At 38.2% G+C, this 16733-nt stretch overlaps 1 protein-coding gene across 1 annotated transcript in view; it reads left to right on the top strand.

Annotated features, from left to right (window-relative positions):
- The window catches only part of ZFAT (zinc finger and AT-hook domain containing), a 145062-nt gene that overhangs the window by 88313 nt on the left and 40016 nt on the right, over window positions 1-16733 (top strand). Inside the window, exons 11-12 of the mRNA XM_067531650.1 lie at window positions 1091-1179; window positions 11130-11268. Of these exons, the coding sequence (XP_067387751.1) occupies window positions 1091-1179; window positions 11130-11268 (228 nt within the window). The remainder of the gene's footprint in view (window positions 1-1090; window positions 1180-11129; window positions 11269-16733) is intronic.

Below are 16733 nucleotides of genomic sequence, written 5' to 3'. Positions count from 1 at the left end.
AACCAGTGAAATTCAGGCTATGTCAATCCATGACTATGTTCTGTAATGTTCCAAATGGGTAACAGCTCAATTATATCTTTTTCATCAATGACTACAGTGCTCTGGCCTGACTAGAAACACCAGGTACATGGCAGATGCCTCCAACATAATTGACTTATCTGCTAGTCAAACAATAGCTTGAAGTTGTTGTCATCTAGATGACCAGATAACACTTTTACATTTCCCCATTTTCCAGGTAATAGGATTTTTTCCAGTCTGCCTGCAACACTTCTGTTGTTTTCATTATGAGTCCCTTTTGAGCATAGACTAGCCAGGCAAGGCAAGGTACATTCACTATAGTTTGTTTCCTCAGTTAGGCATTGAATCCAGGTGTACGGAAGTGAAAGGTCTGATAACAAAGCCTCAGTACCACTTGGCATGTTAACATACTATTTTATATTTATTTTGCTTATTTCTGTGTGGCAGAGTTTGGGGCTTTTTGTCTTTGTTTGCAGGTACCCCTTTCAAGACTTTTTGAGTCATTATTCTAAGATTTTAGTGAAACATGCCAATAAAAATAATTTGTTTAAGACCAGCTGCAATAATTTATATTATTCTAAAAATAAATCCAGTGAGTGTCAAAAATAAAAATGTATATGAATCATAACATGGATAATTGAGACAGAGATGGGGCAAGCACCTGAAACAGTCATGTCTGAACATCTGTCTTTTAAGGACTATATTATTTGCAACCAAATAAATGTGCTTGCAGCTGTATTTTTGCAAAGCAGCAATGATGTCCACTGGCCATTTAGGCTAAAGAGTGTTTTTTTCCCAAGGGCTATCCCAAATAATATGGCCACTGTTTAACAGCTGTCATTAAAAATTGCAAGCAGAGGCTCTTTCTGTCTTATTCTGTTCAGCCCTATTTGACCAGAATTTTGCAAATCTCAGCTCTGTATTGATACTAAATTCTAACAGATAAATTGTAAATATTTGGTTGTCCTTACTCTGTCGAGAATCATTTTTATCATGAAATATCATTGATAGCTTTCTGTATTTAAATATGAAGAGGCAATATATCTGAACAAGTTTTCTATTTCTGTTTCAGGAAAGCAGTTTAAATGTACAGTGTGTGACTATACTGCAGCCCAAAAGCCACAGCTCCTACGTCACATGGAACAACATGTCTCTTTCAAGGTAAGAGAGCAAATAAGCCAGGATGAATTAATACTCATGTAACAACAGAGAGGGTCTTTAGACTACACAACAGCTTTTAAGAGGGATATTTTTTATCTCTGGTGACATAACATATGCCATCTTTATGTTTTTACTGTTAAAAAGGGAATTTTGGCATTCAAACATTCAGCGACATTGCTCGAAGAATGCACTCCAAACTGTGCAACAACATGATGGAATCATTTTGTTTGTGGAAATTTTATTTAATGTCTTTTTTCTAAAAATGGATGTATTTTTCACTGTAAAAGAAGCACAACTATTTAAATCTATATGTTAATATTTCCTAGTAAAGTAAGAAGTTGTCTTCCATAGGTTATTGTTCACTGCCCCCCTTAGCTTTCTTTGAGAGCTGGCCAACATATTTACAGTAGAGGATGTCAGTCTGTCTAAAATGTGTGTGAGAAGGAAGCTTGTTAATGTATCTGTAAAAGTGCTTAGATTGGAGATCAGTTTATATTAATAAAATGTAGCATTACCTTATTTATTTCTAAATATTACATTGGCTCTCAATGTGGTAGAATAAGATGTCATGAACACAGAGGATTCTATATTCAGAGAATGAAAAATGACATTTGCTTTCATTTTCAGCAAAATCCAAAATTTTATCTTTAAGGAAATTGTTCAGTATAGTTTAACACTTTATCCTGATAAAGAGTAAACCGCTAAGCCATTCTACAGAGATGTTACACTCTTTTTTGGTGGGGGAAAGGGGATAGACTCAACAGCTTTCAGTTCCTGATGATTTATTTTGCTTCTTTTAAGTAACAAACCTTTTATCATTAATATCAAGAGTCAACATTATGCTTATTGCCTGCCTAAAGCAGAAATTAAGAGACTCCCTGGCCCAGAGTTTAAATTCTGGGAGACAGGTATAGAAAGAGAAAATGAATTGAGAAATCCAGAAGAAGGCATCACTTTATTTTTTCATATATATATTCATTCCTTTTACATTATATTTATATTTCCAGCATCTTTTCTGTAGGATAGGAATTCAACTTTTTCATTTTCTGATAGATTACATTTTATGATAGACAAACAATGGTGCTATAATACGTCTGAGAAGTTGATTGTTTCTTACAGAATACAAAACTGCTAAATAAGCATCAGAACATTTGTAACAAGTTCCTTTTTGTTTGTAAATGTTTCTTTCACAAAACTGGTAGGCGATTGAGATAGATGCTTGAACTCTGTTTTCATTATTTTAAAAAAATGTATTGTGTTTTTGGACAAAAACATTTAAAATGCAGCACTTGTCCTGGTAGACTACAAGATAGAGTTTAAATTCTCATGGCCTAGCACCTCCTTTCATACCCTACTGTCAGCCTGCACAGTAATTGGAATACCCAATGAATTGTTAAGAGATTTGTTTGTCAGAGATCCTTTCAAAATAAAGTGTGTTGGTAAGTGCATTTCTGCCTGTGGGATCACTGCATGTGCATAAAACTCAAGTGAGAATATCAGTCATGTGGTCTGTCTGTCTAATTCTAATTTATTATAATTCTAAATCATATAATAAAGTGGTATTTTACAATTTTAAGATGGTAGTTCAACCAGGAAATGGTGGTAGTGGCAAATGGTTTTAGGTAGTTTTTACATTAAAGAATTTATAAGGAATTTGACATTAAACATTAAAGAGTGCAGGAACTGGGATGATCAAAGTTTGGTCTCTGTTTGTGAGTTAATTCTTGTTTCCTTTAGCTTGCTGCATAATTGATGTAACTACTAGAGTTCTGCAGAGTATATAGCAGATAGTTCCCGGTTCTGGGCAGTTCAAGTTCAAGCCTTTTTGTTACAAATAGATCTGTTTTGAAAGATAATACCAGGGTTCCTGCAGCTTATCCTGGTACAGTATGTCTGAGAGGGACAAAAATGAGTTGTGTTTTGTTTTTAAAATAATAGCTAGTCAGTATGAACTGATCTGTGCTAATAGGATATTTCTAATAGATGTATCGTCTTATAAGCTAGACAATATTCTTGGACCGTTTTGCTTAGGCTCATTTACTTTAGAACCCTTTTTAAGAAGTCTCTTAAACCAAACTAAATTTAGAAGTAATTTAAATTATTTACTCACTGTCATGACCTGTCCCATTCTTCACACACATCTTATTCAGCACTTGTACTGGGTCACCAGCACAGCCTTTTTAACCCACTAAACTTCTCAGGACACTTGCCTGTAAATATCAGGTGAGCTTGGCTGCTTTTTCTGAACTCTATTTCAGGGGCCCTGTAGATCTCTCAAAATCCATTGATTGACTACACCTCTGACTCCTAGATTTGACAAAACACTAAACTTCCATTGAACCTGAGTAAACATAACACAAACAAAACCATAACCTTCAGTACTTCCTACTACTTACTCTGATAGGGAAAACCTAAGCTAATAAAATCACAGTAGTATTTCCTCACCTCTCAGGAGACAACCAACAAACCTTGTATCCCCTCTCCAGGAGCCACCTATCAATCAATCCTTCAAATTGAACACCCTCCCACCCCAAAGTTCCAAATGAGTCTGGGTGGAACTTCTGCCCAGGAATGCATGCCTCTGTGTGTCTGTGCACTGACCGGCGTATGTTCTTTTTGATCTTCATCCCATAACATACCATCAACCAACACATATAGGCTGTTTAGGACCACAGTTCATGGCACAATACCAGGCATCATGTAGAGAAGTTCCCAGATCTGGCCTAATCCTGTGAATCCATGAATTTCCGGGATGGTCCCTATGGGCAGCGCCAGGAAGGGTCTGGGCATGTACCCCCTTGCATGTCAGTGGACAGTTTGAGAGCACAGTGTGCTGGGGTGTTTTTGTCCTGGTAACATGGCTGAAGAGCATGCAACACCTCTTTTGGATATAAAGAGTGATAGAAGGAAGGCCAGATCTTTGCAAGATTGTGACATTTGGCACAAAGTCAAACCACTTTAGGCTCAATATTTGGTGCTCACAGCACATATGGAATGCTTCTAAGTCTTTCTGTAAGAGGATCTAGGTTTCTGAACCATATAGCAAAATAGCAATAAAGGTAATATACAGGTTTGATAGATCCTGAATTTTGTCTCAGTGCAAAGATGTTTTATCATTTATAAGCGAGACACGGACTTCATGCGGGAAGTGTCAAGACCTGTTCGTCAAAGAACATCTGGTTTGTGGTGACCATTTGAACTGTGCTTGCAGATAGACCTTGTACTTGACCCCATCTGCACCAGGGGTTTCAGTGGCCCATCTCCAGGGTTCTTGACTTTGGTTTTCTGTCATGAGATGTCCAGCCCATAGTGCAGGCAGTGTCTTTGAGACCTTGGAGGGTGCAGCTGAAATTCTCTGACTTCTCCACAAGCAAAGCAGAGTTGTTGGCATCATCTTGGTGGATAAATACTTCTTGACCAGCCTTGATTCCAACGTGTGGAGTGCCAAGTCCTAATATCCAATCAATAGCTCAAAAGAATAATCTGAGGGCACCTGAGTTTATGTGGAAACATGGAGAAGGTCATGAGCCATGAATCAATGCACACTTGTGAACTAATACCATACCCCATCATACAATTTTGCTTAGCATTTATCCTCTGACAGCCTCTCATATCAAACAATTTTAAATCAACATAGTTCCCACTCCACAACAACCATATTGCTGAATTCTTATTTAAAAATTATTAAAAGATTCATCAAGTGGTGGTTGGTATAGGATTGGATGGTGGTATATGAAGCAACACTCTAAGGAAGAGGGTTTCGGAAATTGTAAATGGGGTGAGTTGCTCAGATATTACAATGATGGGGACCACTCAAGTATCTAGAGAGATTGTGAGGAAGGGGGAAGTAGAGCAGCCAAGAGGGGAGAGGGTAGGATTGGAAGGATGGGTGTGCGCACAGTGAGGTAAGGGGTGGTAGAGCGGGAGCAGCTGGTGAGACATCATTATTATTATTACCATGGTGCCTACAGATTCTAGTTGTAGACCTGGGCCCCACTGTGCTAGGCACTGTATAAACACAGAACAAAAAGATGGTCCACGCCTCATGAAGCTTACAATCTAATTATAAAATAGGAGATGACCATTGGATACAGACAGACAGGGGAGTACAAGGGAACAGTGAGACATCAGTGGTCAGCATGATGGGCATTGGTCTTTGCAAATTAGCAGCCTAGCCATTGTCAAGTTTTTTGTAGACGTGACAAACGCCAGTTTGAGGAGTAATTTGAAGGATGTCAGTGAGGAGCAAATGGAGCTTCCAAGCATGTGGAGCAGCATGTGAGAAAGCTTGAAATTGGTTTTTCTGGCTTATTTTCAATATGAATGTTGGCAAGATTGTGCCAGATTGTACTACAGGGAGCGGAAAGTAGGGGCCATGCATGCAGAAGGAGGTAGAGAGCAGGAAGATGGCCTAGAGATGAACTGAGTGGAATGGGGATGAACAAATTGGATTAAAACTGCAGCACTAGCAGGCATGCTGTAATCATTCCAACTGAAGTGCCCCCAGAATAAAAAGGGTTCAAATCATTTAAAGATTTATGCTGGTCCAAGTAGACTATATACAAATAAGGGCTGTTTGAGTGTGTCATACCATTGTGTGATATTATGTTCTTGGGTTGTTTGTGGTGTACTTACTGTTTTTACTTGACACAATTTTTTGACCTATTTACAAATTATTTTTGTATATCACTCTTTGTATCCTTGTAATGGAGCATATATCTCTTCCCCCCCTAATCCCCCCCATCCTTGATCACTGCAGAAACTGCTCAGGCTTTCTTCTTTTAGGGTCCACTCCATATAATTTATTCAAGTCCTCTCCACTGTCACTTGTACAAAGCAATACAATTATTCTAATACTTATGACCCTATTATCTTCAGCCCCTGTTCGTCAGAGCCCTGAGAGGAAAAGAGATCTTCCTTCCTCAGAATCTCTTTCAGTCTGGACACAGTTAGCGCTGTCCTCCCCCCTTGCTAACACTTCATTCCTTCTATCAAGCTAGTCAGCTGATGGGCCAGTTGGTTCCTTAACTCACCCAGGCTCCTTGTCTGATTAGCTAATTCCTCTCTATTTTCTCAATCAACCATCACTGGGGAAAGTAATTTAGGCTACAGTGATCAGAGTGCTTACCCCACTATTAGGCCTCAGCACTTTGTCACAATCCTTCTCTAGTATTTTTGTTGGGTTTTTTTTTAGAGCCAATGATTTTATGGTTTACAAATATCTCTTTTGGAAGCAGCATAGTGGTACTTTATACATTAAAAAACCCTATCATGTAATATGTTTTAAAGAATTTTTAGGGCACATTTACAACATTTCAAAAGAAAAGATATGACATTTACATTAAGCATTCCTTGACAATTCACTCCTTCCTCCATACTCAGGAAATATTGCACTTGCCAGCAAAATAACAAGAAAATCAATGAGTTAAGAATGTCCTTTTTGCCAAATCTTTTAGAACAGATTGATTTACTGCCATGTAGTGTGCCTAAGTGCTGGACAATTTTATGATTGTAGGATATATTCAGGTATTAACCATAGGCAAATAAAAGTATTAGGTTTCTTTTGATTTTCATCATCTGTTCACACAGAACAAAACATACAAGTAGATCTTTTTAAAAGAAAAAGAATCATGGATTTTCCCTGTCTGTCACATTAATGTTTGGCTGGAACCACCACTGACATATTTTGAGGACTACCCGGATACCTGCATAGGTCACTATCTGTATTATACTACATAGCTCCTTTTTTTAAAAGTTAAGGATTGAAATTAATGTTAACAGTTTACTGGTCAAGTGGCTCTGTAATCTCTTAGTACTTCTCTTAATTACACACACTGGGACACACAGATAGAGACAGACATTAATATTAATTTCTAATTCCTGCAGGGCTTTTCCCCCAACAAATCTTTATTAAAATGATAGAATAACAGAGTATTTCCACTGAAATCTAGAGGACTATTACAAAAAAATTCCAAACCTTGTTCACTTTCACAGAAGAAACTGTGCATCCAGTTGTAGGACTGTAGTCCATTTCTTCTGTTGTTCTTGTGGATTTTTCACATAGCAAATGGAAAGCAAAACGTTTTAAAAATAATAGAAAAATGCGACTGTAAAACTCAAACAACTAGCGATGGGCTTGGATGCAAGTGTGCCAGAAACCGCTTTTAACTACCTTTTTGGACATTTTAGATTTTAAGTTGATGGTGACCCTTTTAAGCAGTCAATGCATATGTGTCATGATTGTCTCAAAACAGTTCTGTGAACTTGTTCGATCTCTTATAACATGTAAGTTAGATTTACCCAATTTGATTAGAATTATTTTTGCATAGACTTACAAACCTGCTGTCAAACAGATTGTACTCTGGTGAACCGTCAAGCTCTTAGATGCACACACAATACCGATTCTACAAGATCAAAATTTCTTGGGCTTTTGTCACGGTCAGCAGAATTCATCTTATTCCAGCTATACTGCAGCCCGTTGTCTATCTCTGTTCCTTTCTACAGTAAGGAAATCGTACATTTCCCAGCATTGCTCACACCAGTTCAGTCCTACCAGAGCTTGCAGTGTTGGGAGCCATAACATTATAGCGCTGCTGGTATTACAACATTATGAGCCCTTGCCTAGAGCAGATAGATCAACATAAAATCATAGAACCATTGGGTTAGAAGGGATCACAAGGATCATCGAGTCTAACCCACTGCCAAGATGCAGGATTTGTGCCGTGCAATATATGTGTAGTACATCTCAAAGAAGAATAGTTACCGAGAAGGTATGTAACAATTTTTATCTCTGTGTGTCTGCACATGTCATAAGCAATTCCAGATGGAGGACAGTATTGCAGTCAATCTAAACAAGGATTCGGTGTTCAGAAACTCCTGCAGCAGTCAGCAGTCCTTTCTATATTTGGGCTCCTAATGTTCATAAACTGGTGAAGCTGTGAACAGATATTGGCAATGGGAAGAAGTTTTTAGAAAAATATCCTTGCTGTAGATAGGGCTTGTGTGTGTCTGTCTATCTGTCTTTCTTTCTTCCTTGCACTCCCATTCCCTCAGATACCTAGCTTTTCCTATTCCCTACTGAGTTGAATACTGTAATTTATTATAATTAATTGCTTATCAAGATTCAGAAGATGACATCACATTCTATCCATACAAGTTTCGAGTAATTGAACCAAATTTAAAGAGGTGGTTGTTTACTCTGAATATTGTTTACTCTGAATACTTTTGACAGGCTAACTAGCATAATTAAGTAGCACAGCATATACACAATTGAAATAATTAACTGCAGAGGGCAGAATATTCAGAAAGCTCTTTTTAATTACCTGGAGAAAGCTCTGCTCTTTGGGTGCACTGTGTTACAGATCAAATAGATATGATCCACTGCCGATTAAAAACGTTTTAGCATGTAATGACAAATTAACATTTTGAAGCTTAAATCTTGAGTTACAGTTGGAGAATTACTTTAATTTGCCTTACGTTCAAAATTACATGAAATATTAAAGATGGAGAGCTGTAATGATGTCATTAGAAGATCCTCTTGTGCATAAATGTGTTTAAATGTTTTAGTTACTCTTTAAAAGTTGTAATTGTTGGCAGAAAGTCCAGGCAGTGTGCTAAATCAACTGGATTCCCCATATATTTGTTTACTTTATATGTCCATAGAAAGATAGGATGCATTTAGAAATTTTTTACCTTTATTTAAATTTTTCAAAAAAAGAAAGAGGTGTATAGTACAATTTTATTATTTCTCTTTTCTTTCAAGGTTTATTGCCCTTTCCCCATATGCTTTGAAAATGTATATGTATAATGTTAGTTTGTTACTGCTACCTTTCTATCCTTCACTTGTATTGTCTTTGTGAGCATATAAAGTTAATATTTAATATTAACACTGCGGTGCACATATATGAAATAATGGGTCTAATTCTCAAAATTGTGTGCATAATATTTGGCACATAAATAGGGAATTGGATGCCTAAATAAAAATTGTAGTTGCTTAACTTTAGGGTACTATAATTGAAAGTTGGGACAAATAACAGTTCTGAAGAGTCCTTCTTTTGTGGCTCTGTGATGAGGTTTACAGCTGAGGCAGGGGAAAGGCTGGAGCAGTTCTGGGCCAGGAAAGCTCTGCCCTCAGGCACTGCTGAGCATGCACCTGGGAAAAGAAGCGGTATAAAGAGAGCTCCAGCAGCCCAGGCAGGGAGGAGAGAATCCATTTCCTGGAGGAGCACCGCTTTGCAACAGTAGAAGAATCAGCTCTTTCCCCTGCACTTATTGACATCATCCCAGAGATAGAGAGAATCATGTGCAGGGGCACCAGACGGTCACCTGCATCAGTTCTGAGACTCTGGAGTTTGAGGAAAGGACTATAACAAAACAGCAGCCATACCCCACACTGTGGCATTGGTGTTGTAGGAAGTGTCCCAAGGGAAGGTGAGTAGGAGGTGGGCTGAACATAGGCCTTGTCATGATATCACACTTTCAAAGTCCTAGGCCAGGACCTGGTGGAGCGAGAGAGCCCAGGTCCCCCGTGTTCCACCCCTGATTCCTCTATGCTTATCCCTGGGATGAGCAGGACTAGGGGGTTACTGATGAGGAGGTTGACCCAACTGAATCCCATTCACAGGGTTCAGGACACATTGACCTGCCAGTAGGACTGCTGACCAAACAATCCCTGCTACAGGCTCTGAAAACTCTTTGCAAGAATTAAGCCTCACAACATACCTCAGGTGTAGGTAAAAAGGTAAAAATACTGCCACATCTAAACCACAGAAGCTCTATGCTATAGTTAAGGATGGGAAGAGAAGAATACTGCATCCAGCTGGAAGTGCAAGGATACTGCAGGTAGAAAAACATATCCAGTGAATTTGCTAGAACACTGGGCCCTTAATACCCTTTCCGTTGCATAAAGCATTAGGGGATAACAACACTTCCATATTCATTCTGTTGTAGCTCAAAGCACTTTGCAAATATTAATTAGTTGAGCCTCATAAATGCACTATGAGGTAATACTATCCCATTTTACAGATGGGAAAACTGGACACAGAGGGCCAGCCTCATTGAGCCCTAATGTACACTTTAAAGTGTTGCTAGCATAGTTATACCAGCAAAACCCTCCCAATACAGATACAGCTTATGCTGGCAAAAACGTGCTTTTTGCCACTATTACTTATTCTGATTCAGCAAGCAAAACAGTCTATACTGGCAAAAGAACTTCTATGCCGATGTATATATCTGTGTCTATGCCAGGGTTTTTCCAGTATAGAAATGTTGCAAAAAATTGCACCCCTAACAGCCACTGCTATACTGGCAAAAATTCTCAGTGTAGACCCTGGCATAAGGCTGTTTTGTCCTACTGTGGTAGGTTTTAAACCTGTCTCAACTGATTAGTTGAGGATTCAGCTCATCTGCGGGAATCTCGCTGTGAATTAGGACTGCCATAGCAGCTCATACATCACCCGCTCTCCAGACATGAACAGAAATGAGGTGTAAAGCATTAAAAGACAGAATACATTAAATTTACACTTAAGAAATATGCCACTAAATTTCAGAGTGTCAATTTCATTAATTTTTATTTTAATAATATGGAAAATGCCTACATTGGTGACTTTCTTTATGTTTTCAACCTGTTTTACCACAGGCTTATTATCTTACAGACATTACCAAAACAAAAACGAAAAAACATACTGATACATAAAAAATAATGTTTATATACTGGCATGGACTCAAATACTCTTATCCTCCTCCTTTCCCCTTTCAAATCAAGAGTCAGAGACCCTGATCCTACAAAGTAAATAAAACTACTTAAGGTGGTAAGGAGTACATTTGGTAACATGCCTTTGCATGATCAGATCCATAATTACCAATCGTGGAAAATAATAACTTGTGTCTTGGACCCATTTCTACAGATAGCAGACGTGTATGACCAACTATAACTCTCCTTTTTCTGCTAGCCTTTCCGTTGTGCACACTGCCATTATTCCTGCAATATATCTGGTTCCTTGAAGAGGCATTACAACAGGAAGCATCCCAATGAAGAGTATGTTAATGTAGGTACTGGTGAACTTGCTGCAGAAGCCCTTATCCAACAAGGTAAATTTCCAATTAAAAGCAGCACATCTGACTGTTTATTTTCACTGTTGAAGCAAAGTTGATTTGAAGGTAAACTTTCTGTGTCAGTGAGTTCCATGGTTTAATTACATGTGTGAAAAAAGTATTTCCTTTTCTTGGTTCTGAAATGGCCACATTCTGATTTCATTCATTGTCCCCTTGTTCTTGGGATATGAGACAGGGTGAACAGAAGTTCTCAATAAGTCTTCTCTCTAGCATTCACTATTTTATATACTTTTATCAGGTCACCTCTTATTCATTTCCTTTCTAAGATAAACAATCCCAGTCTTTTCAGTCTCTTTTTAAATGAGAGATGAACTGATAAATTTCAATGATAGCTTTGAAAGTTTGAGCTAATACTGAGATGAGAACTAAGAGTGAATAACACCAAGTTAATCCTCCAACAAACAGGTCAGTTAGAAAAAAGTAAACAAGTGCAGATCAGCTGCTTCAAGGATAATTATTCAAAGCATTGAATGGGGGTTTTAACCATTCAACTCCCATTTATTTAGGAAGAGATTTTCAAAGGCACAAACTGGAGTTAGGTTCCTATGACCCATTCACTTTCAGTCGGAGTTGGGTGCCTAACTGCCCATGCTGCCTTTGAATATCTTTCCCTTTTAATGGCTATTTCATTGCTAAAGCCCCGCATGCTGCTTTGAAACTGTTGGGGTTAGTTACTTCTCCCTCTTGCCCTAAGCAGGTGGGGGGAAAAACATGCTTGGTTTTCATTTGGAAATGGACTCTTGACTCCTGAACTGAAAGTTTGTTCAGCTCTCAGAAAACTGTCTTGGTTTCCAAAGTGAAAATTAATGATCTTTTTTGGCCAGGATGGCCAACTAATGCTAGTGAAAGCTGATTACCCTAGCCTCTTGGCTGCAGCTACAGTTGATTTGTGTTATGTAAGCTGCTATGGGATAAGATTGGGTATCAAATGAACTGGAAATTGGAGAATGTAGGAAATTCAAGATTAACCCTCAGAACCAAAGCAACAATGAAAGGAAGAGAGATGTATGTTTATACATATATGTTCATAGCATGAAATAATTCTGTCCATTGCTGATTTTTCTAACTCTAAAAGCTTTCATTCATTCAGTTGACTTCTTACATCCTTATTATAAACAGTCGTCAATGCTGCTAGTTACTGATGTTGATGCTTATGTTTGATAGGCACCAAGCTATTATTATTTATTTAGAAACCATAATTCTTTCTTTGCAGAGCAGCCAGACCCAGAGGCTGCTAAAGCAGATATGTACAAGTCTGCTGTTTCCCAAGAGAGATTTTGCTGTTGTACACTTGACAAATAGACCAAAGTGAACAATCTGACTCTGCAAACAGATAGTTTCTTAAGTATAAAATGTATTTAAAGAATCAGGAAGCATAAAGCTCATACAGTTCTGGTTCCTGAAGGGGAGAAAAAAGGAAAACTGGATTAAATATTAAGTTGCATTGTGTTGAAAGTTGTGAGCTGAGTCAAATTTCTTATTTTATTTCTGATAATTTGAGTCTTTTTTTTTTTTTTTTTCATTTTGAATGCAGCATGCAAACCTTTTTTTTAAAAAGTGCCTTTTGGGAACTTTAGAAATTCCCTTTTAGTTACAGAAGAATAGATACCAGAATAATGCCATAATATTAGATAATGTATAAAATATCATTCTCTCAAGCATGACATTAATTCTAAAAAGCATTTCCTAATGTTTCTTTTTACAAAGAATTCTTGTCCATCAGAAACACATAAATAACATTGAAATTGTGACACAAGGAAAAACATTAAAAGTTGAGACTCCATTTTTTAACTTGTATAAATAGTGAAACGGAGACACAATAGCAGTATGTTAAGGAAAAAGCATCAGTCTTAATTAGCCTTAACTTTACATTTCTTAGTCTCCCCTTTTGTCATTTTTTAAAGTAGATCGTTGTGCATTTCTGAAATGGAATTAATAGTAACTTTACAAATCTTGCTATAGACGGTGACTCAGTGGACAACAGTTGTTTCAAAGAGGGTGGTGATATTTACTTGAACTATAACTAAGGCCTCAGTCCTGCAAGTACATCAATTCAGGCAGACCCCTGCACCTATGCAGAAATCCATTGAAGTCAATGAATGTCTGTATTAGGGATGTAAAAATTAGTTTAATTAAAAACCCATTTAAACTTGCTAAAAATAGAATGTTTAAAGGGTTAAATGCACGGGGGGAGCCGTGCTGGGCTCCACTCCTCATTTCCAAGCGAGAGCTGCCTAGCTGCGGCTCCCCCCACATGTGCAGAGCCTTATCTGGGCAGCTCTCATTCATGGGGAGCTGAGGCAAGCCCAACTGTGGCTCCCCCCACATTGCACTGGGCTCGACTCCCCACGAGTGGGGGGGAAGCGCAGAGCCCAGGCAAGAGAGTGGTAGCTGCAAGTGGAGGGGAGCCTAACCAAGCTGTGGCTGCCTGCTCCCCAGCTCACAGGGAGCCAAGCCCAGCTGTGACTACCCCTTCCCCCATGCCTGGGCTCTGCACTTCCCAGCAAGCAAGAGCTGCCGAGCTGCTCTGGTTCCCAGGGAGCCCAGCCCGTCTGCAGCTGCCTGCCCCCTCCTTCCCCCAAGTTTAAACAGTAATCAGCTGTTTAAAACTTTTTAACAGGTGATTACTGTTTAAATGGTTAATCTTTTACATCCCTAGTCTGTATGGGCCCCGGAGCTGTCTGTCTGTCTGTCTGCATGTGGCTGTAAGATAGGGATCTAAGATTGTATCAGATTTGAAATGCATTTAATATACCATATTTGCAAGCCTCAAAGTGAAAAGGAGTTCACCATAAACTGTTATTTTCCCTCCCCTTTTGGAGCCACATAACTGCACTTCTGAATAGAAAATCAATTCTTTTTCATGGAAAGAAAGAAAAAAAATAAGATATGAAAACGGAGGAGGATAATCTTGTGGTGAAATTACTGGACTGGGACTTGGGAGAACCTGTTTCAGATCCCTGGTTCTGCCACGGATATCCGATGGGACCCTGGGCAAGTCACTTACTCTCTCTGTCTCCATGCCTCAATTCCCCATCTGTGAAGTTAGACATAACTACCTCCCTCACAAGAGTGTGGTTCATCAAAGTTGGCACTTAGATAGTATAGTGATGAGGGCCACATAAATAGATAGAAGTCACTATTTTTGGAGTCATCAGATTCTGTGTATATGATATCAGTAGTCGTTGTATATGGACTGGAGAGATTTGATGGGAGAAGGTCTCTTGCTAGGAATTAGGGGTGGGAGAGCCTTGCAGAAACTTGGAAAGTCAGTCAGGCCACACTTAAAATGGCTACCACCATGTAGCATTGCTATTTTAGGGATCTAAAATCAGGATTGTCCCCTCTTAGTTAGGATTTGTATTTTTATTGTCACTGTCCCAAAGAGCTTACATTCTGAAAGACAAGATGTAATAGCTGGATGAGAGAAACAATAAGTCAGGATGGGATGGATGGGCCACCAAGGATGAGATGAATAAACAGGTCAGGACAGTGTGGGATGGGTGACTAAGGTGACAGTCTTAGACACTCCGGGAAAGAAATCATAACTTGCCACCTGACTAGCTGGTACCAAGGTGAAGTTTACTGTTTGCATATGTATGAAGGGTATTTTTTGGAAAATTGCCAATTTTTTGTATTAAAAACACTTCAGATGAGACATTTGTCATGTCCTTTAAAAAAGTAGAATATGAAAGGAGAAACAGTTTGAAAGGAAGAAAGCAAGAATGAAAAATAATGAATGCAAGTACCTGATTGGACCGCCTTCCGCATTAATGCACACATTCCTTTCACCATTTACCCTTTGTTTTCTGCTCCCCACACAGCTCAGAATTATGTGAGTTGCTCCACAAATATTTTCCCTTTCCCCTTGACTCTTATAAAAAAGATAAATAACTTAATTGAAAATATTATTTTCATGTAGATAATTAAACACTTCCCAAAGCCTCCTGAAAGTGCACATACAGTACAAGAGGTGCTATGCTAATCACTCAAGAAATTACACAGCCAAGTGACACACAGCAGTATTTTATTTTTAGACTGCTACTAGAAATTCATAGCAACAGTAAATGGCAGAAAAGCAGATACTTTCATACACCTCAACTTTATAGAACTTTATAATTTATAATAAAATTGATTTTTAAAAAATATTTTTAAGTAATAATGGAAAATTAATATTCTAACAGTATGTGACAGCCAGCATAGGGATCCAGAATATCTTGTGGTATACTATACACACTGTTTTACATTTTTTAAATTGCTTTTGGAACCCTGGTAATTTGCCCGGTTAGGTAATCAAACAGAAAAGCATGATGTGGAGATAATCTTGTGATTAAAACCCAAGCTTGGGAGTCAGGATGCATGGATTCTGTCCCCAGCTGTGCTCCAGACTTTCTTTGTGACCCAAAGTAAATCACTTATCCCTTCTTTGTCTAAACTGCAGATGAGTCATTTCCTATCTCTTTACCCTGTTTCCCCTTCCATCCATTGTCTGTCTTGTTCATGTGACCTATAGGCTTTATGGGACAGGGACTTTCTATTTCTGTGTCTGCAGAGCATCTTGCAGAATGGGACCCTAAATCACAGAGTGGGCCTCTTGGTGCTACTGTAATACAAATAATAATAATACCTATCTCACTGGGTCATTGAGATCTTGTGATGGAAGGTGCTATGGAAGTTTATATTATATTATATTATTGCAGACACAAATATTGGTCTCAAAAATTGATAAAGTATGGTATTCATTGACCTTTTCTATATCTGGCCCAAGTATTTAATGGGTTGAGTAGAAATTAATTTTCCTGAGCTTTGATGGCAATTAACTGACACACAGTTATACATTAGCAGCTTGATTGTGTATTTCCATTTGTTGTTCCTTAATTAAAGTCACGATGACAAAGGTCACAGCTTTAATTAATGTCAGGTAGTGTTATAGTAATTTTAATTTAGAAGTAATATAGAAAGGTCTTTAGTCCTAAATTATTTTTATTAAAGTGTGATGTGGAATGAATATTTGATTTCCCTTTTTTGCTACTGAGGGTATCTTTGTCCTAATCTCAACTAAAGATAGTATGCTTTTGTGCTCTGTTGCATGTAAAGCCCAATAATAGAGAAGCAATTTCACTTTAGTTATAAAGATATAGCAGTGAGCCTTCTCTGTAAAAGGGAGGTTTGGTAAAGATTATAATAGCCAGGGGGAGGGAGGGAGTGGTATCCTTGGGGATTAATAAGTGTCACTGAAAGAGACTAGCAACTAAACTAAATTTGAGTCTGTTTTATCAAGATACCAAGTTTAATTTCATTCCACCTGCAGAATGCCATATGCTGGCTTTCCATTGCTGTACAAATAAACACTCTGTCTAATCCTGTTATTCATGCAGTTCTGTACGCAACGAGAACTTGGCTTGTAATCAGCCAACCAGAGTACATTTCAAGCATTTAAT

Source organism: Emydura macquarii, unplaced genomic scaffold (assembly GCF_026122565.2).
Source record: "Emydura macquarii macquarii isolate MOO-44397 ecotype Brisbane River unplaced genomic scaffold, CSIRO-AGI_Emac_v2 contig_369, whole genome shotgun sequence".
Lineage (NCBI taxonomy): Eukaryota > Metazoa > Chordata > Testudines > Chelidae > Emydura > Emydura macquarii.
Note: the sequence above shows the minus strand (reverse complement) of the source record. Positions and strands in the feature narration are given on the sequence as shown.